At 41.6% G+C, this 25,364-nt stretch overlaps 1 protein-coding gene and 1 long non-coding RNA gene across 3 annotated transcripts in view; one reads left to right on the forward strand and one right to left on the reverse strand.

The window, feature by feature from the left end:
• LOC122726522 overlaps nt 1–25,364 on the forward strand; it is a 43,517-nt gene that overhangs the window by 9,417 nt on the left and 8,736 nt on the right. The gene's annotated exons all lie outside the window — the stretch shown is intronic.
• On the reverse strand, nt 9,315–22,277 carry RNF135 (ring finger protein 135). 2 transcript variants are annotated; one of them, XM_043964283.1, is made up of 5 exons: nt 21,607–22,277; nt 20,419–20,568; nt 16,167–16,281; nt 11,054–11,143; nt 9,315–9,942 (listed from the first exon to the last, which is right to left on the reverse strand). In XM_043964283.1, exons 1-5 carry the CDS (start codon nt 21,988–21,990, stop codon nt 9,401–9,403), a joined length of 1,281 nt encoding a protein of 426 aa, XP_043820218.1. In that variant the 5' UTR covers nt 21,991–22,277; the 3' UTR covers nt 9,315–9,400. The 2 variants fall into 2 exon arrangements, with proteins under 2 accessions (XP_043820218.1, XP_043820217.1); XM_043964282.1 differs by having other exon boundaries at nt 16,167–16,287; nt 21,607–22,276.

Consider the following 25,364-nt stretch of genomic DNA (forward strand, 5'->3'; position numbering starts at 1 on the left):
ATTTTTATTAAGAGAAAGATCCCTTGGGAAGGGAGGGGTGGGATAAAGGAAGGGAGTGTATTTTTGGTATAGCACATTAGGGATAAGGTTCTTTTTAGAAAACTTGCTGAAAAAAAATCCTTGAAGCCTCAGGGGCTCCAGAAAGAAAGCCTCAGTATTCCTAACTCCTCCTCTGTTGTTTTGTTTTGTTTTGACTTTGGGGTTTTGTTGTGTTGTGTTTTTACCAGCAGATTTACCAATCGATAGAGGCCTGTTCAGAAGACAACAAGGGCTTGTGAAAGCAAGGATCCTAACTCTCTCCCTGCCAGACCCTATCGCTTAGATTCGCATGTTTCTATTTATAGTTCTGTCATCTGATCCACTTCGGCCAGAACCTTGGCCCTTCTGGGATCTGGCTTGTCTAGAGCAAGGACCTGGCTCTGGCATGCCGATCTCGTGCTCCACTCATGATATTGGCAACTGTCCACTAGGGGCCACTCTCACGTTCTCTTCCTGTGGAAAACTCTATCTTACTAGAAGAAGAAGAAAGAAGAGACAGGGAAGGACGCTGTATATGCCCCTTTTCTTAGGTAGTCGCAGAGTCAACACATCACCTTAAAACTAACCACTTCTGGGGTAGCTAAGTGGCACAGTGGATAAAGCACCAACCCTGGATTCAGGAGGACCTAAGTTCAAATCCAGCCTCAGACAGTTGACACTTACTGGCTGTGTGACCCTGGGCAAGTCACTTAACCCTCGTTGCCCCGCAAAAAAACAAACAAACAAAAAGACAAAGTAAAGGATCTTAGGTTAAGAATCACTCTACTAAGTACAGGAGATACAAAGAAAAAAAAAATCAGCTCTTTAGGGGCTGATATTCAACTAGGAGGAAACAAGAGTCCCTAATCTGAGAATCACATACAAACACACACAAAGAACCTCTCAAATATCTCAACAGCCCCCAGCTTCTTCCAGGTCAATGAAGACCACAACAAACAGGATTTCCCAGTTAGTGTTGAAGTATTTTTAAGCCCCAACCCCCAAGGGAAGGTCTAACTACCTAGTTCCATTCCTTTGGGTACATGTTGTTTCCTCCAATAGAATGTAAACTCCTCCAGGGCAGGACTTGTCTCATTTGTTTTTCCTGGTTTCAAGCAGTAGCAAAGTGCCTGGCCTGTAGTAAGTCCTTAATACAGGCTTGTTTATTGATCAGGTCAATAAGCTTTTATTTAGCATCCTTCATGTGCTAGGCACCTGGGAGATACAAAGAAAGGCAAAAACAGTCTTTGCTCCCGAAATCTAAAGGAAGGGAGGAGGAAGGAAGGAAGGAAGGAAGGAAGGAAGGAAGGAAGGAAGGAAGGAAGGAAGGAAGGAAGGAAGGAAGGAAGGAAGGAAGGAAGGAAGGAAGGAAGGAAGGAAGGAAGGAAGGAAGGAAGGAAGGAAGAAGGGAGGGAGGCTAGGAGAGAGGGAGGGAGGAAAGGAAGGAAGGAGGGAGGGAGGGAAGGAAGGAAAGAGGGAGGGAAGGAAGGAAGGAATGAAAGAAGGAAGGAAGGAATGAAAGAAGGAGGGAGGGAAGGAACGAAGGCAGGAAGGGACATGGGACTTAGGATAAATCAGAAGTTTCTCCTGTGAGAAGCAAAACCAAAGATGACCAGATAACAGGACAGACAAATCAAGGACTCAAGGGACTATTAAAGTTTAGATTGACCAACTAGATATCAGGACAGACATAGCTAAGAAGTAAGGGGAGATAAAATTCTACAGCAGGAAAGTCAATTAGGCAAAGCTACTACCTGAGTGGAGCTAGGAGACACTTATATTCTTAAAGGTCAAACTTTACTCTTGTAATTACCTCCACTGGGGGGCAGCTAGGTGGTACAGTGGATAGAGCACTGGCCCTGGATTCAGGAGGACCTGAGTTCAAATCTGGCCTCAGACACTTGACACTTACTAGCTGTGTGACCCTGGGCAAGTCACTTAACCCTCACTGTCCCACCAAGAAAAAAAAAAGAGTAATTACCTCCACTTAGGACTCAGTTCTCTTGTGAATTGAATCTCTCCCCTTGTATGATATACCTTTGTAACCTCACCTACTACCCTGATTGTTAAGTCTTTCAGTCCTGTCAGACCCTTCACAACCCCTGTGGGGTTTTCTTGGAAAAGATACTGAAGTAGTTTGCCATTTCTTTTCTTGGAGTACACATTTTATGGTTGAGGAAACTGAGGCAAACAGAGATTGTTTTTTTAAATGACTTGTACAGGGGCAGCTAGGTGGCGCAGTGGATAGAGCACCGGCCCTGAAGTCAAGAGTACCTGAGTTCAAATCCGGCCTCAGACACTTAACACTTACTAGCTGTGTGACCCTGGGCAAGTCACTTAACCCCAATTGCCTCACTAAAACAAAAACAAACAAACAAAAAAAAAATGACTTGTACAGGGTTACACAGCTAATGTCTGTGGCCAGATTTGAGCTCAGGAAGATGAATCTTCCATTACTCCAAGACTGGGGTTCTATCCACTAACTGTATCCACCATCTGCTTAACTCAAATTCAAGTTGCATCAATTCAAGCTATTATATTCTACACCCAAGTCTGCAGACTAATCCTGTCACTTGAGGATTACTCTTATCTCCCCTGTAGAAAATCTTGGGGAAGAGTTGAGGTGATTCTTAATCCACCTCCCTATCTACCAATCCAGATTGTTTTACCTTTGCCAGGGGAGGTCCAAATGATGTACTGTCAAGCCAATCAGAAGGAAGAATACCCAGGTTTAAAAGGCCCGGTCAGTTCTGCGCTGGATCTTTGGCCATTGACCCAATTTATTAGTTATTGCTAGCCTGACTAATAAATTTGATCACTGTCACTCAGTTTACCTTAATTTTCCAAAATGATACCTCCAACAAATCCTCCTCAGGAAATCTACCCAATATGCTGGAGGTCTTTTCTGAGAAACATGGCTTTTTAAAACACACATACTTGGAACCTTTTGCAGAACCTATGCCAGTGTATCTGAGGTGAGAGAAGCATGAGTCAGACTCAGACTGTTAGAATTATTGCTATTCCCTTCCAAATGATTATTTCTGCATTCTTGTAAGACTCCTTCCCAGGAACCCATCAAATTCTGTAATAACATGGGGTATGATGCCTTGCTAATAATAACTGTAACTTCAGTATGGGAGTGTGTGTGTGTGCTTGCATGTGCACATGCTCATGCATGCATGCACCAGTATGTTAGGTAGAAAGTGAAGCATTGGCAGACCTCTTTGGGGGGGAAATGAGGGGATTTTTTTATTATTTATTTATTTTCAACAAACATTTATTTTATTTTCCATTTACATGTAAGGGTAGTTTTCAACATTCATTTTCATCAGATTTAGAGTTCTAAATTTTTTTCCCTCCCTCCCTTCCTTTCCTCCCCCCTCCACAAGATCGAAATATATATGTACAATCCACAAGTATAGGGTGGCAGACCCTCTGAGAGATACCAAAGGAAGAAGGTCAGTCCACACCAATGTAGGTTAAATGTGTAGATACATTAGGGTTTATTAGGTTAATTAGGGGAGGTTACTCACAAAAGGCACTCCCGGGCAGAGACAGGACAAAATGGGGGATCCCCACACCTGCCCTCAGACCAGGACAGGTATTACAGTTATTCCTTCCTCATCAAGACTTTCTCCATCTCGGTTTCAATACATTGAGAGTTGGCATAAGAAATTAAATGGGACTTTGGGGGGAGTTTTGCAGAAGCCACAGACAATATTCAAAGGACACGAAACAACACAGAAAAAGTTTAGAAACTCAGAAATACATGAAATATATGTATAATATTGTATAATATAAACATATTTTATCTTTTACTACCATAATAATTCAGACTTCTCTGGTACGAAGGAAGGGTCAAAAGTTTTTATGCAGATTTTCCAGATCGAAGGGGCACCTCGTCCCTAACCCCCATGATGTGGAAGGGATAACTGTATACAGAAATAAAACAAAGAAGTCATAGTGCCAGGGCTAACCCGTGGTCATGCATCAGTTTTCCCATGGGATAATTCCAGCTTCTTTTTTTTTTTTTTACAGGGCAATGGGGGTTAAGTGACTTGCCCAGGGTCACACAGCTAGTAAATGTCAAGTGTCTGAGGCTGGATTTGAACTCACATACTCCTGAATTCAGGGCCAGTGCTTTATCCACTGCGCCACCTAGCCGCCCCTTCTTTTTCTATTTACATTCATTCAAGGTAGTTTACATTAACTGTGGAATCCTGGATGACGTTCTCCCATTCTGACCTCCACCCTAACACAAAGTAAGATTCCCAGACAAACAAAATGTATGTAAACTTAGCACTTCCATGAAGACTTGTTCTTAGGATACTCTGAAGCATTTTGAAAATATTTGAAAGCAGGTGCAGCTAGGTGGCACAGTAGATAAAGCACTGGCCCTGGGTTCAGGAGGACCTGAGTTCAAATCTGACCTCAGACACTTGACACTTACTAGCTCTGTGACCTTGGGCAAGTCACTTAACCCTCATTGCCCCTGCCAAATATATATATATATATATATATGCAATAAAAATTCTTCCTTACATTTGAAAAGAATTGTTCCGGACTTATTTCATCAGTATAAGGGCCTCCCTGATAAAGAAACTCCTTCGAGTGCAGAGCCTGACACTTCTGCAAAGGAGAGATTCAATGATTTGCCAAGGGTCATACAAACAGTATTTTCCAGAGATGGAAACTGAATCCAGATAATCCTGACTCCAGGACCAGATGACTATAGCATCTCATGGCCCCTCTCTCTGTTCTACAATAGTTATAAAATGATGATGACATGACAACAATGATGTTTACATTTACATAGCAATCTACCGTTTAGAAATTATCCTGGGGCAGCAAGGTGGTGAAGTGAATAGAACCCTAAATCCAGAGTCAGGAAGGATCCAAGTTCAAATCCAACCTCAGACACTTACTAGCTGTGTGACCCTGGGCAAGTCACTGAATCCCTTATTGCCTCAAAATAGAAAGCATCCCATACTTAATTTTCTTTTTTTATCATAAAAATATTTTATCATTTTCTAATTACATGTAGAGATAATTTTCAACATTCATTTTTATAAGATTTTTAGTTCCAAACTTTTCTCCTTCTCTCCCTCCTCCCTGTGGTAAAAAGTATGCCAGTTTTTGAAGGACCACCCTTTCGGGGAGGAGACCGATGGCAGTGCATGGACTACGCACACCAGTCCGGCTGCTAATCACTCCACTTCCGGGGTGCGAGCTTAAAAGGCAAGGAGAGAACGGAAGTGAGATATCTCTTTTCGGCTCTCCTTGTTTGCTGGCTGCGCTGCACACACAGAGGCTGATGGAGGTTGGACTCGGCCCGGCTCGCCGTAATAGCACGTCCTTGACACGGCTCTCCCCCGCCAAAGGTGGCCTTGGGCTTTTGGTGAGTTTTATACGGAATATAGACTAAACTTAGACTTAAGACTATTTGTTTTGTATTTCTACTTTCCTATCCCTCTAATCAACATCACCTTGTAATTTCCAAACAATAAAAGCTCTAACTAGAGACCAGAGGCTTCTTCCATTTACTAGTCTAGGAGATAAATAAGGGAAAAGTTAAAAAGAGAGGTTAATGCTCTAGTATCCAATTTTAACTCTCACATCCCCAAGAAAGCAAGAATCCTAATAGAGGTTATATCTATACAACCAAATTAAACATATTTCTGCATTAGTCATGCTGTGAAAGAATAATCAGAACAAAAGGGAAAAACCTCAAAAAAGAAAAACAACAAAAAAAGTAGAAACGGTATGGTTCAATCTGCATCTAGATTCCACAGTTCTTTTTTTCTGGATGTGGAGAGGATTTTCCATCACAAGTCCTTAGGAACTAACTTGGACCATTGTATTGCAGAGAAGAGTCAAGTCTATCACAGTTGATCAACACACGATGTTGTTGATACTGTGTACAATGTTCTCCTGGTTCTGCTCCTCTCACTCAGCATCAGTTCATGCCCATACGTAGTTTTCATCAGAAGCTCACAACTCTGTGAGGGTGGGAAGGAAGATTTCCATTTCACAGATGAAGCAACTGAAGTGGAGGTGAAGTAACTTCCCCAGGGTCATACAGCTAATAAACTGTAGAAGAAGGGTTAAAATCAGGATTCTTTCTTTATTTAGAGGCTGGGTAGATAAAAGTATTGGACTTAGAATCAGGAAGACCTGGATTCCAATACTACCTCTAGGGGCAGTTAGATAGCACAGTGGATAAAGCACTGGCCCTGGATTCAGGAGGACCTGAGTTCAAGTCCAGCCTCAGACAGTTGACACTTACTAGCTGTGTGATGCTGGGAAAGTCACTTAACCCTAATTGCCCCCCCAAAAAAGAGCATCTCAAATACTACCTCTGATACTTTGTGGCATTGTCACCATAGGCTACTTATTTAACCTCTCTGCTTCAGTTTCTTCATTGGTAAAATGGGGAAAATTGTTGTGCTAATACCTTACAAGACTATTGCAACTCCAAAGAGATGATGTATTTGAAAGGAGTATAAAAATACCAGTTATCATCATATTTTAAAAGTTTTTTATACCTTTTAAAATATTATAATTGTTTCCCAATATATTTGCACATAGAAGCCACTCTTTTTTCTTCTTTTTTTTTGGTGGGGCAATGAGGGTTAAGTGACTTGCCCAAGGTCACACAGCTAGTTAGTATCAAGTGTCTGAGGCCATATTTGAACTCAGGTTCTCCTAACTCCAGGGCCAGTGCTTTAGCCACTGTGCCAACTAGCTGCCCCCTGAAGCCACTCTTGAAACAAAGGAAAACAGTTAAGCAAAAATAACTAACAGTGACCCTATCTGTCTCTGCAGTCCTCCAGGTCTCTATTGAGACTGAGTAAATGTACATTCTCTGTCCTTCAGGACCAGGATTGGTCATCTGAATCCAGTTGCCTTTAGTGTCATTTACACATATGTTATTATAGTCATGTACAATGAGTTCCTAATTCTGCTTTCTTTACTTGGCACAAATGATATTGGTTTCTCTTATTTTTACCTAAAGCCTTTTTTACCTAAGCCTCTCACTGTGTGGATCACAACAAACTGTGGCAAGTCTTCAAAGAGATGGGAGAACCAGATCATCTTACTTGTCTCCTGAGTAACCTGTATGTGGGTCAAGAAGCAACGGTTAGAAACAAAAGTGGAATAACTGATCAGTTTAAGATTGGAAAAGGAGTAGGACAATGTTGTATACTGTCACCTTATTTATTTAACTTATATGCAGAGCACATCATGTGAAATGCTAGGCTGGATGAATGAAAAACTGGAATGAAGGTTGCCTGGAGCAATATCGACAATCTCAGGTATGCAGATGATAGCACTCTGAGGGCAGAAAGTGAAGAGGAATTAAGAAGCCTCTTGATGAGGGTGAAAGAGGAGAGTGTAAAAGCTGACATGAAGCTCTATATCAGAAAAAATAAGAGCTTGGCAACTGATCCCATCACTTCCTGGCAAATAGAGGGAGGAGAAATGGAAGCAGTGTCAGATTTTATATTCTTGGGCTTAAAGATCACTGCAAATGGTAACTGCAGCCATGAAAGGAAAGTTATGGAAGGAAAGCTATGGCAAATGTGGACTCAGAGGTTATCAGCACCATTGCTGTGACTTGGCCACTGGACCTCTATACCCTAGCAATTAGTACAATGCCTGGCATATGATAAGCATTAAATGAATCTTTGTTGTCTGGAAGATTGGTTGACAAGAAGGTCCTTAAGAGCTTCAACAACAGGAGAGCTCTTCATCTCTTACCTCATTTATTTTTTTTAATAAATAAAAGTATTTTATTATTTTCCAGTTACATATAAGGATAGTTTTCAACATTTGTTTTCATAGGATTTTTAGTTCCAAATTTTTCTCCCACCCCCCCTTCCCTCCCTCCTCCCCAAGAGAGAAAGCAGTCTGATGTAGGTTATATATGAACAATCATATTAAACATATTTCTGTATTAGTCATCTTGTGAAAGAAGAATCAGAGCACAAGGGAAAAACCTCAAAAAAGAAGGGGAAAAAACAGCCAAAAAGTAGAAACAGTATGATTCAATCCACATTCATAATCCACAGTTCTTCTTTCTGAATTTTGAGAACATTTTCTATCATAAGTTCTTTGAAACTGTTTTGGATCATTGCACTTCTGAGAAGAGCCAAGTCTATCACCAATGTTCATCACACAATGTTGCTGTTACTGTGTACAATGTTCTCCTGGTTCTGTTCCTCTCAGACAGCATCAGTTCATGTAAGTCCTTCCAGGTTTCTCTGAACTCCTCCTGCTCATTTTCTTTCTTTCTTTCTTTCTTTCTTTCTTTCTTTCTTTCTTTCTTTCTTTCTTTCTTTCTTTCTTTCTTTCTTTCTTTCTTTCTTTCTTTCTTTCTTTCTTTCTCCATTGGAGCATTTTATTTGTATGTATGTTTTACACCCTTAGAAAAAGAATCCCACGATTTTTCCTCCACTGTGTTTTCATCTTGCTTCCTCATGGTCCATGACACCAGCTGAGGTTGTAAGCACAATAAACCCAAACTGACAGGATAGTACCAGATTACTCTGCCACTTTTCTAGATCTTTCAATTGAACATCAAATCTGGGGCTGATTACACCACACTTGTTTAATCTTCCTGTGAGGTTCACAACAATTTTCCCTGCTCTGTGATCATTGATGATCTCAAATTTGCCAATGTAAGCATGCTTCATCATCACAGTTAAGAATCTGACGATTACTTTAGAGTATGGTCTAATGAGAACCTGGTGTTTCCCTCATTTTTCTGCATTGTTGATGCTTTTGAGAGCATCTGCCAGGACATTCATGCGCACCATGGTGGCGGCACTGCAAGATGGCGGAAAGAGGACGAGATGGGTGAGCGCCCTGCTCATTGTTTCTTACAGCACAATAGTATTCCATTACATTCATATACCACAACTTGTTTAGCCATTCCCTTATTGATAGGCATTCCCTCCATTTCCAATTCTTTGCCACCACAAAGAGAGCTGCTATAAATATTTTTGTACATATGGGTCCTTTTCCCTCTTCGGTGATCTCTTTGGGATACAGACCTAGCAGTGGTACCACTGGGTCAAAGGGCATGAACAGTCCCATAGCCCTTTGGGCATAGTTCCAAATTGCTCTCCAGAATGGTTGGATCAGTTCACAACTCCACCAACAATGCATTAGTGTTCCAATTTTTCCACAGCTTCTCCAAAAATTTTTATTTTCCTTTTTTGTCATATTAGCCAATCTGATAGGTGTGAGATGGTACCTCAGAGTTGTTTTAATTTGGATTTCTCTGATCAATAGTGATTTAGAGCATTTTTTCATGTGGCAATAGATAGCTTTGATTTCATCGTCAGAAAACTGCCTGTTCATATCCTTTAACCATTTCTCAATTGGGTCTTACCTCATTTATAATCAGGGAGTTCCCAGGCTGTAGGCCAAAAAGCCAAAAAGCAGGGAACACAACGGGCATGGGGACAGGAAGCTCAAATCGATATAAGAATTTCTCCTCATTCTCCACTGAATAAAATGAAAGCTGATTCCCCTCTAGGTCAAGCCATATGCCCACCATCATGGGCCTCTCCTTGCTGATCACCCTTTTTCTTCCTTCGTGCCAGGAGCACAGCTCTGCAGAGTCCTCACTCCATTCCATGCACCAAGAGTCTGCAGTCCTGCCCAGCCGCTGGCTGTGGGTGATGATGTCCTTGGCAGCCACCCCAGTGGCCCAGCCACTGCAATATCGAGTGTTCACCTCCCAGTACTGCTGTCCTGAGGAGAAGCCTTGACAGCACAAGACCTGACTATTTTGGAACCGCCCTCGACTCTCCGAGTAGAATTGTCGATACGGTGACACAGTCACTTTTTTATTGTTCTTTGACAGCTCCAGGTAATGATAGGCAGTTCTTTGATCAAAGGTTGGAAGGATGGAACCTGAGGAAGAGATTAAAAATGCAGACAAATGGGGGCAGCTAGGTGACGCAGTGGATAGAGCACCGGCCCTGGATTCAGGAGGACCTGAGTTCAAATCCAGCCTCAGACACTTGACACTTACTAGCTGTGTGACCCTGGGCAAGTCACTCATTGCCCCACGAAAGAAAAAAAGAAGGAAGGAAGGAAAAAAGGAGAGAAAAAAAAGAAAATCAGCTAACAGTCCTGGGAGGGGAAGGGGGGGGTAGTGGTAGTGATAGTAGTCTGGAAGATAGTGTCAAAAGTGAGATTAAAGTGGGCATCTTCTGGGCAGCTAGGTGGCACAGTGGACAGGGCGGCTAGGTGGCACAGGAGATGCAGCACTGTGCCTGGAATTAGGAAGATCTATGTTCAAATCTAGCCTCAGACACTGTGTGACCCTGGGCAAGTCACTTAACCTCTATCTGCCTCAATTTCCTCAACTAAGAAATGGGTATCATAATGGCACCTACCTACCTTCCTGAGTTATTGTGAGGATCAAATGAGATAATCTTTGTCAAGTGTCTAGCATAGTACCTTTCACATAGGCTCTTAATAAATGGTTATTACCTTCCTCTTTTCTGTTCTCTTCTCTTACTAAATGGAGTCCAGATAGAAATGTTTCTGGAGCAGGTCACCATTACCATCACCATCACTGGCCTTATTCTCAACCCAAGGTTGGTCATGAAGAATTTACTTTCCTCAAGCAGAAAATGTAAACAGGGCGTACCTGGGTCTGAAATACAGAAGTGCATCTTCTCTTTCACTTAGATAATAAGGGAACTCTCCATTTTAATTTTTTTTTTGCAGGGCAATGAGAGTTAAGTGACTTGTCCAGGGTCATACAGCTAGTAAGTGTCAAGCATCTGAGGCTGGATTTGAACTTAGGTCCTCCTGAATCCAGGACCAGTGCTTTACTCACTGTGCTACCTAGCTACCCCTGAACTCCCAATTTTTTTAAACCCGAATTTAGTGAATATGGTATTAGGAGGGAAGGTCTTAAGGCAGCTGTGCAAGGGATGCAGGTGGGAAGCCAGGAATAGTGGTGCTGAAATGGTATGTTCCATCCCGAAATCCACATCATTTGAATACTCACACATTACAAGCTGGCAGGATTTCTTAGGCCCGGGCTGGATCTGAGCAGGCTGTCGGCTTGAAGAGCAAGGAGAAGTCTCCAGGGATTCCCCTAAGAAAATATAAATTTGAGGAAGCTCCTTCAGACAAAAATGTTAATAAACTTCATAGCACTGTACATTCTGTGAGAATAAGCATGGTTACTCTACACAATAGCCCCACCTTTTGTTTGTGTGTCGGGTGGGGGGAGCAATTGGGGTTAAGTGACTTGCCCAGGGTCACACAGCTAGGAAGTGTCAAAAGTCTGAGACCGGATTCGAACTCAGGTCCTCCTGAATCCAGGGCCAGTGCTTTATCCACTGTGCCACCTAACTGCCCCCAGCCCCACCTTTTTTGATGGCAAAATGTGAATTCTATGGTTACACCAAGAGTCCTTTTGGTCCTGGATTCAGCTTCTGACAGTAGCCATAAGGGATGTTATTTTTTTTTTCTTTTAAAGTAACATGTATAAAACAAGACCTCCTTCCCCCAACTGATGGCTTGAGAAGGGATCCCTAAACTAGAAGTTTGTGTATCAAAGTGGAAGGGTCTAGATTATTTTTGGTTTTGTTTTTCTGTTTTTGTGGGGCAATTAGGGTAAGGTGACTTGCCCAAGGTCACACAGCTAGTAAGTGTCAAGTGTCTGAGACCGGATTTGAACTCAGGTCCTCCTGAATCCAGGGCTGGTGCTTTATCCACTGCTCCACCTAGCTGCCCCTGGTCTAGATTATTTTAAAACTTTTAGGGGGCAGCTAGGTGGTGCAGTGGATAAAGCACCAGCCCTGGATTCAGGAGGACCTGAGTTCAAATCCGGTCTCAGACACTTGACACTTACTAGCTGTGTGACCTTGGGCAAGTCACTTAACCCTCATTGCCTGGGGCGGGGGGGGGGGGGAATGACACTTTTATGGAAGGAAAGAAGGCTTCTTCCCTAGACAAAATGATGCTTGTGCTGGGATTACAAAAAAATCCAAATACAGTCCCTGCTTCAAGAAGCTCAAGATCTGATGGAGGAAATATGTAATATTTTATAACATGTTAATTTAAAATGCAAATATACATGTGCACACATACCTATGTATGCACATGTGTGTTGCCATGTACATGTGTGTACATGTACTTACATACACATGTGTATGTGTGTGCATTGTGTAGATAGATTATAGATGTAGATATAGATGTAGGCATAGACATAGACAGAGACAGAAACAGATACAGATACAGATATAGATATAGACATAGATAGAGTGCAGGCCCAAGAGCTAGGGTGGATCTGATAGTTCAAATAATTCAGTGTAATATAATTCAACAAGAATTTTTTATGCTCTTATACTGTGCTGGGCACCATAGGAGACAAACACAAAACAAAAAAACAGTCCCTTACCTCAAGGAGCTTGCGTCCTACAACAGGAATAGGACATGTCTACAGAGCTATGAAAACAATATAATAACAGCCCGATTGGTCTCCCTGACTCTATTCTCTCTCCTCTTCAATCTCTCCTCCTCATAGCTGCCTGAACCTTCTTAATGCACAAACCATGATCACGTCACTCTTCTGCTCAAATATCTCCAGTGTTGCCCATCAGATAAATTACAAACTCTTTTGCGTAATACTTAAGACAGTCCACACCCAGTCTACAACCTACTTTTCCAGCCTGATTTTACACGGTTCCCCTTCACACACACACACATTCTAGTAGAATTGGACAGCTATCCATTTCCAAATCTCATCTTGCCTCTCTCACCTCCATTTCTTAACCCGGGCCACCCACAATACCTGGGAGCACTCCCTCCACATCTCTGCTTGTTGAAACTCTTCTCTTCTTCAAGACCCAGTTCAGATGTATGTACCTCTTCCATGGAGCTTGATCCCTACCAGCTGAATGGTTTCCCTCCTCAAATTTCCTTAGAGTATTTTCTCTAGATCTCTCCTTTGCCTTTGTCCCATTATATCATTTTTTCATCTATATATCTCATCCTTCTCCCCAAACTCTCATTGCCACAGACCAACTCCTTGATGGAAAAGACTGTCCTTCTTCATCTTAACATGCACAATGCCTTGTGTCTGGAAAATATTTGATCATTTGCCTCAGCCTGAATTGTAAAATTGACTAGTCAAAAAGAATAACCAGGAAGATGTATAAAAATCTATTTTAAAGTTTCCAACTTGGGGGCAGCTAGATGGTGCAGTAGATAAAGCACTGGCCCTGGATTCAGGAGGACCTTGGTTCAAATCCAGACCCAGACACTGGGCAAGTCATTTAACCCTCACTGCCCCGCAAAACAAATAATAACAACAACAACAAAAAGAAATGCAACACATACATATACAGTAATTAAAGTATCAGCAAGAAAAAAAGATAAAGTTTTCAACTTTTGCTGACCTAATTGAGCCTATGTATACAATCTACCTCTGCTATACATACCTTTGTACTTCCAAAGCCTTCCCTGGTGAAACAGAGGTGAGCTGCATAACCATCACACAAACTATGTGTGCCTGATGATCATGACCAGGTTGAAGAAAAGAGAAGGAAAAATGTGTCAGGGTATGGTCTTAGATGAAGAAATCTATGTTTCCCTCCCCTTTTGGGAAGGGGGGTTGTGGGGCAATGAGGGTTAAGTGACTTGCCCAGGGTCACACAGCTAGTAAGTGTCAAGGGTCTGAGGCTGAATTTAAACTCAGGTCTTCCTGAATCCAGGGCCAGTGCTTTAGCCATTGCACCACCTAGCTTCCCCTCTCCCTCCCCTTTTAAACTTGAATGGTAGCAGCAAAACCTAACTATGGAGGCATGAATTGGAAGAGGCAGTTGGGGACCGTCCTCCCCAGGCTATTAGTTTGGAGATTTATCTTGCCCTGGGATGAGTTCAGAGTTGCTTTTGGCTAAAATCAAGTGTTTATGACCACAACATAACAGCTCTCCGTGATGCTTTTCTCAAAAGCAGGGGATATATAACTGCAGGTATGCATATATGCATACATATGTGTATACATATGTGTATACATACATGCATACATGCATACAGAGACAGTGAGAGAGAGAGAGCTATGTATAATAGGGGTTTGAGACCTGAATGATATCCTGAGATTTGTAGTTCCTAGAGAAACAAAGCATTCCCTACTAGCCCTGAGAAAGAGTGTACAGTGGCAACCTTTGATCCTGGAGACAAATTTCAATCGCACTCACGAGTTTTGAAAAGAAGAATAAGTATTCTTCCAAAGGTAGATGAACTGAATGGAGCAGAGATTAGACAGCACACAGGTCAGCAGGCAGCCCCTAGAGTCTGTAACAGAGCATATTTGATTGAAGAGCAGCACTGGCAGAAGCATAATGGAGGATAGGTAGGTTAGCTAGGTGGCACAATGGATAGAGCACTGGCCCTGAAGTTGGGAGGACCTAAATTCAGATCTCACCTCAGAAACTTACTAGCTGTGTGACTGTGTAACTCCAGGTAAGTCACTTAACCCCAATTGCCTTAAATGTCAGATAGATAGATAGACAGAAAAACAGACAGATAGATAAATGATAGATAGATATATAGTATATGTATCTATATATGTGTACATGTGTATATTGTGTATATGTGTATATACATACATACACACATAGATATAGATATAGATGATATAGTTATAATCTTGCCACTGGAGCCAGATTGCTCTGGAGGGGAGAATGAGGCTTGGCCCTTCCATGGGCCCTTCCTCACTTAAATCCAATTCACTGCAAGTCATGACATCACCCCAATGTCACAGTCCTCTTTGAGAACAAAGGACAAACATTTGACAGATGAGGAACCTGAGGCAAATAGGATTTGTTATTACTTTATTTATCATTTTAATTAATAATTTTTCTCATATAAAAAGATTCCCTAACCTGTCTGAGGAAATGATCTTCATAGACTGCCAGTCATTTTCTCCCTAGGCTAAAATAAGATAATTACTTTAGCAGACAACAGAGATCTCAGACAAATTTGATCGTTCAAGTGAAAAAGAGGTGGGACAAAGAGTAGAAGAGATGATGGTCAAAGGAAAAGCTATGTTCCTAAGCTGAATGGTGGGAAAAGAAAGGATGAGTCTGGAAGGATTCAGCTGTCTTTTTCCCTGTTAAGAGGGAAAGTAAAAGAGTGAATACTGGGGCAGCTAGATGGCGCAATGGATAGAGCACCGGCCCTGGAGTCAGGAGGACCTGAGTTCAAATCCGGCCTCAGACACTTAACCCTTACTAGCTGTGTGACCCTGGGCAAGTCACTTAACCCCAATTGCCTCACTAAAAACAAAAACAAAAAAAAGGAGTGAATACGCAGACAACTTTGCTACACAGTAAGACCTACAAAATACACCTATAAATAAAATTATTTTAAATATACCAGCCATTTCAAAGAATCTTTTATAAAGCAAACAGTTAACTTTTATGAGGAGATATAAAGTTTAGAAAAGAAACAGTCTGCCATCAAGAAACTTACAATCTAATAGAATTTGGATAGTTAACAAGAGTGGTTAATTTTCAGCCTCCTCAAAATGCTTGCTTTCAAAAAAGCAATATTGCTGAGCCATAAGCCACCAAGGACAAGTATGGTAAAACTCAGACTGGGCTCAAAGAGAAATATGGGACAAGAACAGGCTTGGAACTGTGATTTCATTGGCATAGAGCATATTCAAGGAATCTCCCTGTACAAATACAGGTCAGCAGTTTTCTCTGAAATTTGTAATCTTAGAAAGTTATCTGGAACAGTGAGAGTTTAAATGACCTTCCCAGGGTCATGCAACCAGTATGTGTCAGATTCAGTACTTGACTCCAGGTCTTCCTGGCTTTGAGATTCGCTCTCTATTACATATAGGGGATGGGTATAAAATAGAAATATGCAGCTAACAAGTGACAATGACTCATGATACCCCCAGGGATGATCCAAAAAAATATTCTATCCAGTGTTTCCCTGTCCCATCTTCCTCTAACTTGGTAATACATATTAATGACTAGAAGTTTCATTAGCCTAAAAAGACAATACTTTGTACCATTTTCCTATTTCTACTCAATTTTCACAACTATTCCATTCCTCCAACATTCTTACTCCTACCCTGTGGAACAAAATTAACTCACCATTTGTTATTTTGCTGGGAGCTTCTTCCCATATTAACTTTTCCTGAAATTTTTTCTTCAATTCTTTGATATCACTGAGGATTTCATTGATGTTTTTCTGAAATATGTTGGGATTCTTCAGCTTGGGAGAAAGTGGTGAAAATAGATCTTAACAACAGATGGTGAAAATAACAATAATAATAACTGCCATTTATATAACATCTTAAAGTTTGCAAACACTGTATATGCATTACCCCATTTGAACTTCACATTCACCCTGTGAGACATATACTACAGGTATTCCCATTAGGAGACTGAAGTTTAGATTTAGCCCTTGTAATACAGCTAATTAAATTTCGGAAGTGGAATTTGAATTCAGGTCTCTAACAGCAAGTCCAGCACTCTACCCATTACATCATGCTTCATCTTAAAAAAGAAGCAACTTTTTTTTTTTTTTTTGGCGAGGCAATGAGGGTTAAGTGACTTGTCCAGGGTCAAGAAACAACCTTTTAAGAAACTCCCACCAATGAATTTTTACCATCTGGCATCTTTAGAAGTTGTCTGACCTTTTCCCTTTCTCTACTAATGTGTTTTCTCTATTTCTAAGGTCATTGTTTTGCTTTGTTTTGTTTTTGAGAAAAGAGTTTGGGGGTGTCTGTTTTAATGTGACTGGGACTTCAAAAAGCATTTGATAAAGTTGCTGTTCAGTTGTTTCAGATTCTTCATGACCCCATTTGGTGTTTTCTTGGCAAAGTGGTTTGCTATTTCCTTCTCCAGATCATTTTACAGATGAAGAAAATGAAGCAAATAGGGTAAAGTGACTTGCTCAGAATCACACAGCTAGTGAGTATCTGAGGCTGGATTTGAACTAAGGAAGATGAGTCTTCCTGACTCCAGGCCTGGAACTCTATCCACTGCACCACCTGGCTACCTGATGAGGGCTAGATTTTAAATAATGCAAGTTGAAGCTGAGGTTAGCCCAAACTACAAGAACAATCTTCCTCATTATTTTAATTCAATTATATCATTTATTCCTCTGCTCAAGCAAACTCAGTGGCTTCCTGTTTTCAATTGTATACAATCCAAACTCTTTCACTCTACCAACTGCCTTCACTATAACTCAACCACCTCATTTGCCCCCTGCCCCAGCAGAGATAATATATTTCCTGAATGCTGAAGTCAATGGGAATTATTGGCCATAGAAGGGACCTCACAAATCTTCTAGTAACTTATCCAACTCCGAGAGGTCACACAACAAACTAATAATAAACGTGGTGCTGAAGGTGAACTGGGATGCGGATTGTGACCCCAGAAGGAGGTGCCCAGAATCTGAGGACCAGTGGAAGGAACTGAACATGTTTAGCCAAGAAAAGCAAAGAGTTCAGGAGCTGTCTTCATCTCTAAGGACTAAATGGAAGAAGAGTCAAATTTTTCCTTTGGGGTCCCTGAGAAGAAAAGTAGGAAAAGTGAGTATAAATGGCAGAAAAGTGAATATAATCAAATTGAAGGAAGACTTCTTTCTACAGTTACAGCTTTCTGTCCTAAAATAGAATTAGGTGGGGGCAGCTAGGTGGTGCAGTGGATAAAGCGCCGGCCCTGGATTCAGGAGTACCTGAGTTCAAATCCGGCCTCAGACACTTGACACTTACTAGCTGTGTGACCCTGGGCAAGTCACTTAACCCCCATTGCCCCGCAAAAAACCCAAAACAAAACAAAAAATAGAATTAGGTGCCTCGGGGTGATGTTACCCCTCCTTGAACAAATTCAAAACAAAGATTAGGTGACTTTGTTGGAGATGCTGAAGAGGGCATGCATGAGCTGGACTCAATGACCTCCAGGATCCCCTTCAGCCTAAAGAATCTGTGACTCCCTTAGAAAAAAAAGGGAGTTTCTGTTCCATCCTCCTCAGAACTTATATACCCAATATGCACCATTTTTGTATCCCTACTGTCTACTGTGAGGGTGATGCAGTGGATAGAGCACTGGGCCTGGAGTCAGAAAGACTAGAGTTCAAATGTTACCTCAGACACTTACTAGCTGTGTGACCCTGGGCAAGTCACTTCACCCTGTTTGCCTCAGTTTCCTCATTTGTACAATAAAGTGGAGAAGGAAATGGGCAAACCACTCTAGTATCTTTGCCAAGAAAATCCCAGTGGGGTCATGAAGAGTCAGACACAACTGAAATTACTGAACAACAGTATATATAACACATTGTCATGCATAAAAGTGGGTGTTTTTTGGTTTTGGGGGTTGTTTTTGGCAGGGCAATGAGGGTTAAGTGACTTGCCCAAGGTCACCCAACAAAGTTAGTGTTTTAATAAATGTTTATTGAATTGCCTTAACCACAGCTTATAATAGCTGTAACACATTGCCTAATCCTTGCCTTGGCTTCTTTTATATAATTTTATATATTTTAAAATTTATGCATTTAAAAACATTCTGAGGAATTAATAGGCTTCTGCCTATTAGGGGCAAGGTTGTCAAAAGCAGTCTGTGACACCAAAAAAGATCAAGAACTCCTGTTCCCTGGGTTCTCTTTTAGCTGTCCAACATCTCCTGTTAAGGATGCCTGCCCTCAAGGCAGGGAGTATTTCACATTTGGCTTTGTAGTTCCAGTACTTAGGTAATACAGTGCCTGGTACATGGCATTCACTTAGTAATACTTTGTTGATGGGTTGACTGACTTTGCCACTTCCTTAACAAAGTAAATTCCCTGAAAACAGTTCATTAAAACCATCTAATAGGGAGATCATAAGAAATAGTCCATAACATTTTCCATATTTGTTAAAAAGTCATCATTTTAATTCAATTCATCTAAAAAAAATTTTTGTTGAATGCCTGCCTGCTAGGAGCAAGGCCCTGTGCTAGCCAGGCTTGGGGGATAAGAAAAACAAAAATAAAACCCCTGTCTTCAAGGACCTTTCATTCTGCAGAAGGGAGGGATACAGTGTATGTATATGTGTAAATACAAAATATATATAAAATGATACAAAGTCATTTAGACAGGGAAAAGCTAGAAAGGTAACAGCTGGGAAAGTCCTCACTTAACAGGTGAAACCAGTGTTTCTAGGGGGAGGTTTGGAAGGGAGCATGCCAGATTTGGGGGCAGCCTGGGCAAAGCCTAGGAGGACTTTAATTTTTAGTATGGTACCTACATGGTTCATGGTTCATTCAGTCTGGTCTTAGGTTCGGTCCAGAAACTGTCCCTTCAGTTCAACAACCATGCTTTTTTTAATTTTAAATTTTAATATTTTTTTCAATTGCATGTAAAAACAAATTTTAATACCCATTTTAAAAATGTTTGAGTTCCTAGGGGGCAGGTAGGTGGCGCAGTGGATAAAGCACTGGCCCTGGATCCAGGAAGACCTGAGTTCAAATTTGACCTCAGACACTTGACACTTACTAGCTGTGTGACCCTGGAAAAGTCACTTAACCCTCCTTGCCCCGCAAAAAAAACAAACAAAAAATGTTTGAGTTCCAAATTATTTTCTTCTCTCCCGACCTTTCCCCTCCTTGAGAAAGCAAGCAATTTGCTATAGATTAGACATGTGTGGTCATGAAAAACATATTTCTATTTTAGCCATATTGTAAAGGAAAATACAGATCAAAAAAAGAAAAGAAAAGAAAAATAAAGAAGTGGGAGTTTTGTTGTTGTTGTTTTTAAGTATTCTCTGATTTGCATTCAGACTCCTGCAGTTCTTTCTCTGGAGGTGAATGGCATTTTTCATCATGAGTCCTTTGGAATTGTCTTGGATCACTGTATTGCTGAAAATAGCTAAGTTATTCACAGTTAGTCATTGCACAATGTTGCTGTTCTCCTGTTTCTTATCATTTTACTTTGCATCAGTTCATGTAAGTCTTTCCAGGTTTTTCTGAAATCTGCCTGCTCATCATTTCTTTTTTTATTTTATTTTATTTTTTCAGTGAGGCAATTGGGGTTAAGTGACTTGCCCAGGGTCACACAGCTAGTAAGTGTTAAGTGTCTGAGGCCGGATTTGAACTCAGGTACTCCTGACTCCAGGGCCGGTGCTTTATACTTTTGTATATAGCTCTTTTCCCCTTTTAAAAAATCACTTTGGGATACAGACCTACTAGTGGTATTGCTGGGTTAAAGGTCAACAACCATTCTTAAGCACCTATTGTGTGCAAGGCACCAAGGATAGAGACAAAAAAGAAAAAGTCTTGCCCTCAAGGAGTTTATATAATCTACTGAAATTGTTCTGTCCCCTCCCCCATTACTTTCACTCCTCCCCTCCTACCCACCCTAGTTTACCTTCTCCTGGGTGATCAAGTCCTCTGACATCCTTGACTCCTCAAGGGGTCCCAAACACTGAAGTCTGCTGACTCCAGAAATGAGCTGTTCTAACAGGCCCTCCAGTTCCTGACGGACTTCATGGATTCTCCCCTTTGTGAGTGTTGGTTCCTTTAAAAAGGGAAAAGTCAAAACATCAATCCAGGTCTCTTAGGCATTCATTAGACTGAAGACCTAGCAAGGCTTCACTTCAGGTGCTGTGACTTCACCACAGCTAATTGGCAAGGGGGAAAGAGAGGATGAGAACTGAGCCAACAAGAGAAATTCCCATTTAGTCCCTTTGGGAAAAGGGCAGCCAGAGGACAGCCAGAGGAGCTGGAGGGGCAGAAATGAAGGAAACAACAAGCATTTATTAAGTACTAATTGGGCAGCTAGGTGACAGACACAGTGAGTGGATAGAACATTGGCCCCGAAGTTGGAAGGACCTGAGTTCAAATCTCACCTCGGACACTAACTTAGCTGTGTAACTGGGCAAGTCACTTAACCCCAACTGCCTTAAACATCTGGGGTCATCTCCAGTCGTCCTGGTGCATATCTTTCCAGTGAACCCAGATGGCTCTGTAGGAGAAAGTGAGGTTGGTGACCTTGCACAGCCCTCCCTCACTTAAACCCAATTCACTGCAAGTCATGACATCACCCTGATGTCATGGTCCTCTTCAAGAACGAAGGACAAACAACAACAACTTAGTACCAATTATTTAACAGAGTAGGGTGGCACAGTGGTTGAAGCTATGTGACCCTGGGCGAGTCATTTAGCTGAGATTCTCAGTAAACCCATACAACGGCATACTCCTACAATATAAGGCTAATGTAAGAAACCATTTATAGGGCACTTTAAGGTTTTTAAAGCGCTTTCCACATAGCTTATTTGATCCTTACAACAACCCTGTGAGGGTAGGTGCTATCATTATTCCTATTTTATAGATGAGGAAACTAAGTAGGGTCACGGCTCCTAAATGTGTGCGGCTGGTCCTCCTGACTCCAGGACCAGTGCTCTATCCACTCAGGCGCTATAGAAAAGCTATAGAGATGATGTAAGAAGATAAAAAAGGGGAGGCGGATGAGAGACTGGACCGCATGGGAGGGTTTGGGGGGAGAGTCGCTAGGAGACCGGATTGATGTGATCCCCGGCTCCACAGTTGCTCTTACCTGTAGCGCGGGGAGGTGACTTGGGGAGGGATCCCGGGGCTCGCACTCTTCCTTCAGGGCTTCTGTGTACTTGTCCACCAGGTACTGAAGGGTCGTGTTTTTTTTCAGCCAGGGGCTCATACAGACCTCCTCCCGGCAGAAGGGGCAAAGCCCGCCCCTGCCCTTGGCCCCCGGAGCTCCCGGACCACCATTTCTGGCTGCACCTCCCCGGGGCCGGCCCGTTTGGGTCCAGTGGAGCTCGATACAGTAGTGGCAGAAGCTGTGTCCGCAAGGCAACGTGGTGGGGCAGGAGAAGAGGGTCTGGCAGATTCCGCAGCTCAGGTCGTCCTCGCACAGCCAGACTGGGACCCGGGAGGCCGAGGAGTCCAACCCCCAGCCAGCCATGTCTCTCCCAGAGAAATCGAAACCTTGCCCGGGCCCGGGCCCGCCCCCGCCCTCTGTAGGCCAACTCAGCTGGACTTAGCTTTCTTTTCCTTCCTCTACGATCACAGAATGTCACCGCTCCGAGGAAGTTTGGAGTTCCAGTCTAGGGGCTCTTAATCTTTTTTTGTGGCAGCAATCTAACTCTTCTCCAAATCAGGGTTTTAAATGTATAACATAAAATACTTAAAAGTCTATGTAAGGGGCGGCTAGGTGGCGCAATGGATTAAGCACGGGCCCTGGATTCACGAGTACCTGAGTTCAAATCCGGCCTCAGACAGTTGACACTTACTAGCTGTGTGACCCTGGGCAAGTCACTTAACCCCCATTGCCCCGTCAAAAAAAAAAAAAGTCTATGGAAATACAGTGGTTAAAATATTTTTAAAAAACAAGTTCAGGTGGGGCAGTAGATAGAGCACTGGCCCTGGATTCAGGAGGACCTGAGTTCAAATACAGCCTCAGATACTTGACACTTAATAGCTGTGTGACCCTGGGCAAGTCACTTAACCCCAGTTGCCTCATGAAAGAAAAAAAGAAAGGAAAACAAGCTGGGGGGGGGGGGGGGGAAGGCAGCTAGGTGGTGCAGTGGATAAAGCACCGGCCCTGGACACTTGACGCTTAATAGCTGTGTGACCCTGGGCAAGTTACTTAACCTTCATTGCCTTTTTTTAAAAAAGGAAAGAAATTATATGGGATTTTTTTGGGGGGATAGGGGGGTGATGTTGCAGAAACCACAGATGACATGGGAAGGCCAGCAAACAACATAGAAACAAGTTTAGAAACTCAGAAATGCATAAAATATATTTATAATATTGTATGATGTAGCCTATGACCAAACACTTAACCCAAATTTTCAATAAAGTACTGTAAACATCCTAAAAAAGAAAAAGAAATTCAGATTTCTCTGGTATGAAGGGAGAGCCAAAAAATTTTACACAGATTTTCCAGATTTCAAGGATGTCAGGCCTCTAACCCTAGCAACATGGAAGGATTAACTGTAGTGGTTTCAAAGCTGATCTGTTGTTTTTTGGGTTTTTTTTTTAAGTTTATTTCATGTTTCTGTTCACACAGCCTTTAAGAGCTGGTATTAAAACAAAAACTGTGCTTAACCTTTGCATTACTGGCCTAAATGTGTCTCAATTGTTCAAAGGCAGCTGAAAGGGAGGATTGTACAGAGAGACAGACAGACAGACAGAAACACACAAAGAGAGAGAGACAGAGACAGAGACAGAGACAGATTGAAGCATATTTTTTCCACTGTCCTTTTTCTTTTTTCTTTTCAATATATGGAAATGTTTTCTGTTCAATACATATTTTATTTTCAATATGGTAATGTTTTTCATGACTTCAAATTTATAATGAATGTCATAATACTTGCACTCTCAATAGGTGGATGAGGGACTGGAGATAGAATTTGGACCTCAAAAATGTTTTTTTAAGGCTGAAACTTTTATTGGTATCCCTCACAGCTCCTTTTTCAAAAAAGTAGGGATAATAACTATATCTATCCATCATCTATAATCTATCTATCTATCCACACACAGGGACACACACATGAATGTATATGCATACACATACATGCAAATATACTTATTCCAGGATACTGACACTACTACCCTTCTTAGCCCCCTCTTTGCTCTGTTGGAGGGATGGAGGGTAATTTACCAAACACTTCCCAATGCTTTCCTTAACAGAGGGCAGAAACTGGACTCTCAGCTCACTCCTCCACTCTGCAATTGCTGGAACTCAAACTTTATAGATGAATGTTTAAAAAATTGTAATAGAGGGAGAAAAGAAATTATGGACTAGCTGTGTGACCCTGGGCAAGTCACTTAACCCCAATTGCCTCATGAAGAAGAAGAAGAAGAAGAAGAAGAAGAAGAAGAAGAAGAAGAAGAAGAAGAAGAAGGAGTGCTTTCCCCCAAAATACAAAAACTGTGTTTCTCCTATGGAAACATATTTTTAAAATTCCTATTTAGTTCCACTGAAAATATTAATGTAATCAGGATCTGGTACATACACAGACCCCACCATCTTGTTTAGCTAATACAACTTCCCCATGAGGAGAAGCTGGGAAGGATGCTTTTGAAGGAATTGTTATGATCTTTAAGGGAAATGCCACAGAGATAATGTGGAGCATACAAAGACCTTTTTTCTTTTTTAAACTTTTGATTTTTAACTTTTAATTTGGTAATTGTTTCCAGACTGCTAAACTATATAATTAGGAGAGGACTTTTTTTTTTTTAATTGGCTGTACAGATGGAACTTGGAATGTCTCCAAAATGCCTGTGTTAGTTTTGTTTGGACCTCTTTGACCCATTGTTGTTTTGTTTTATTCAGTAACTTCCTTTGCTTATAAACAGCCAGGGAGAGACAATGCTGCAAGAGGGGAGGCCATTCAGTCATGTGAAAGGACCTCAGTCATTGCTTTCTTTGCTTCTTCTTTTGTAGACTCTCACCTTGTGAATTTGAAAGGTCAGGAGGATCTTCTAGCATCTGGGTATTCCAGAGTCCAGATTCCAGAATCAGTAAAGCTTAATGGAACAAGAAGTGACCTTATTGACCCAGGCCAGCAGAAACTGTGATAAGGAATCATTTGGCAGTCATGCCACCTCTGGACATGAGCTTAGTGGAACTAGGTAGGAGCTGAACAAGGTTATGAGTCTGCTCCCCACCCAGAAACCGAGGTGATGAAAGGGAGAATATACCCCTGAGGTGTTGAAGGAAATGTTGACATGCTTCCTGCTGTGCCTGTAAAATCAATATCCCTTTGTAAAAGCTGATCAATGTTAAATGGTTGAAAGAAATTGGAGTGTTAGTCACTGCTGCCCGACATGGCCTGTGGGAGCTCAAGCTGATGGCAGTAGAGAAAAGAGTCATGTCAACCCAAAGAGGAAGATGCACCTGGCCTACCTTCAAGGGAGAAGAGAGTTTAAGCATACTAAGTACTACTCAACATTTAGAAATAATATCTATTCATCCTTTCTAGACTTTTTTCCTTTAGGAAAGTAGTAGAAGGTCAAGAACAAAGGCTTAGGGGAAATAAGGATTAAGTGTTAGACCTAACATCAGGAAGAAGATCTGGCTTCATATCCCAGCTCTTCCCCCAAAGGACCAACCTAGGTAGTAAAGAGCAAAACTGGAATTTGAAGCAAGGTCCTCCAGCATTCTGTTGCCTACATTAAGCTGCTTTCCAAGAGGCTGGATAAAAGCAAAATGGAACAGAAATATCAGCCTATGGGCTATCAAATAAAAAAAAATAATATTTCATTTTGCATTTTAGGCACGTCTGCGAGGAATTTAAAAAAATTAATTTAACATTATTCTAAATCCAAGCA

The sequence above is a fragment of the Dromiciops gliroides genome, chromosome 4 (assembly GCF_019393635.1).
Source record: "Dromiciops gliroides isolate mDroGli1 chromosome 4, mDroGli1.pri, whole genome shotgun sequence".
NCBI lineage: Eukaryota > Metazoa > Chordata > Mammalia > Microbiotheria > Microbiotheriidae > Dromiciops > Dromiciops gliroides.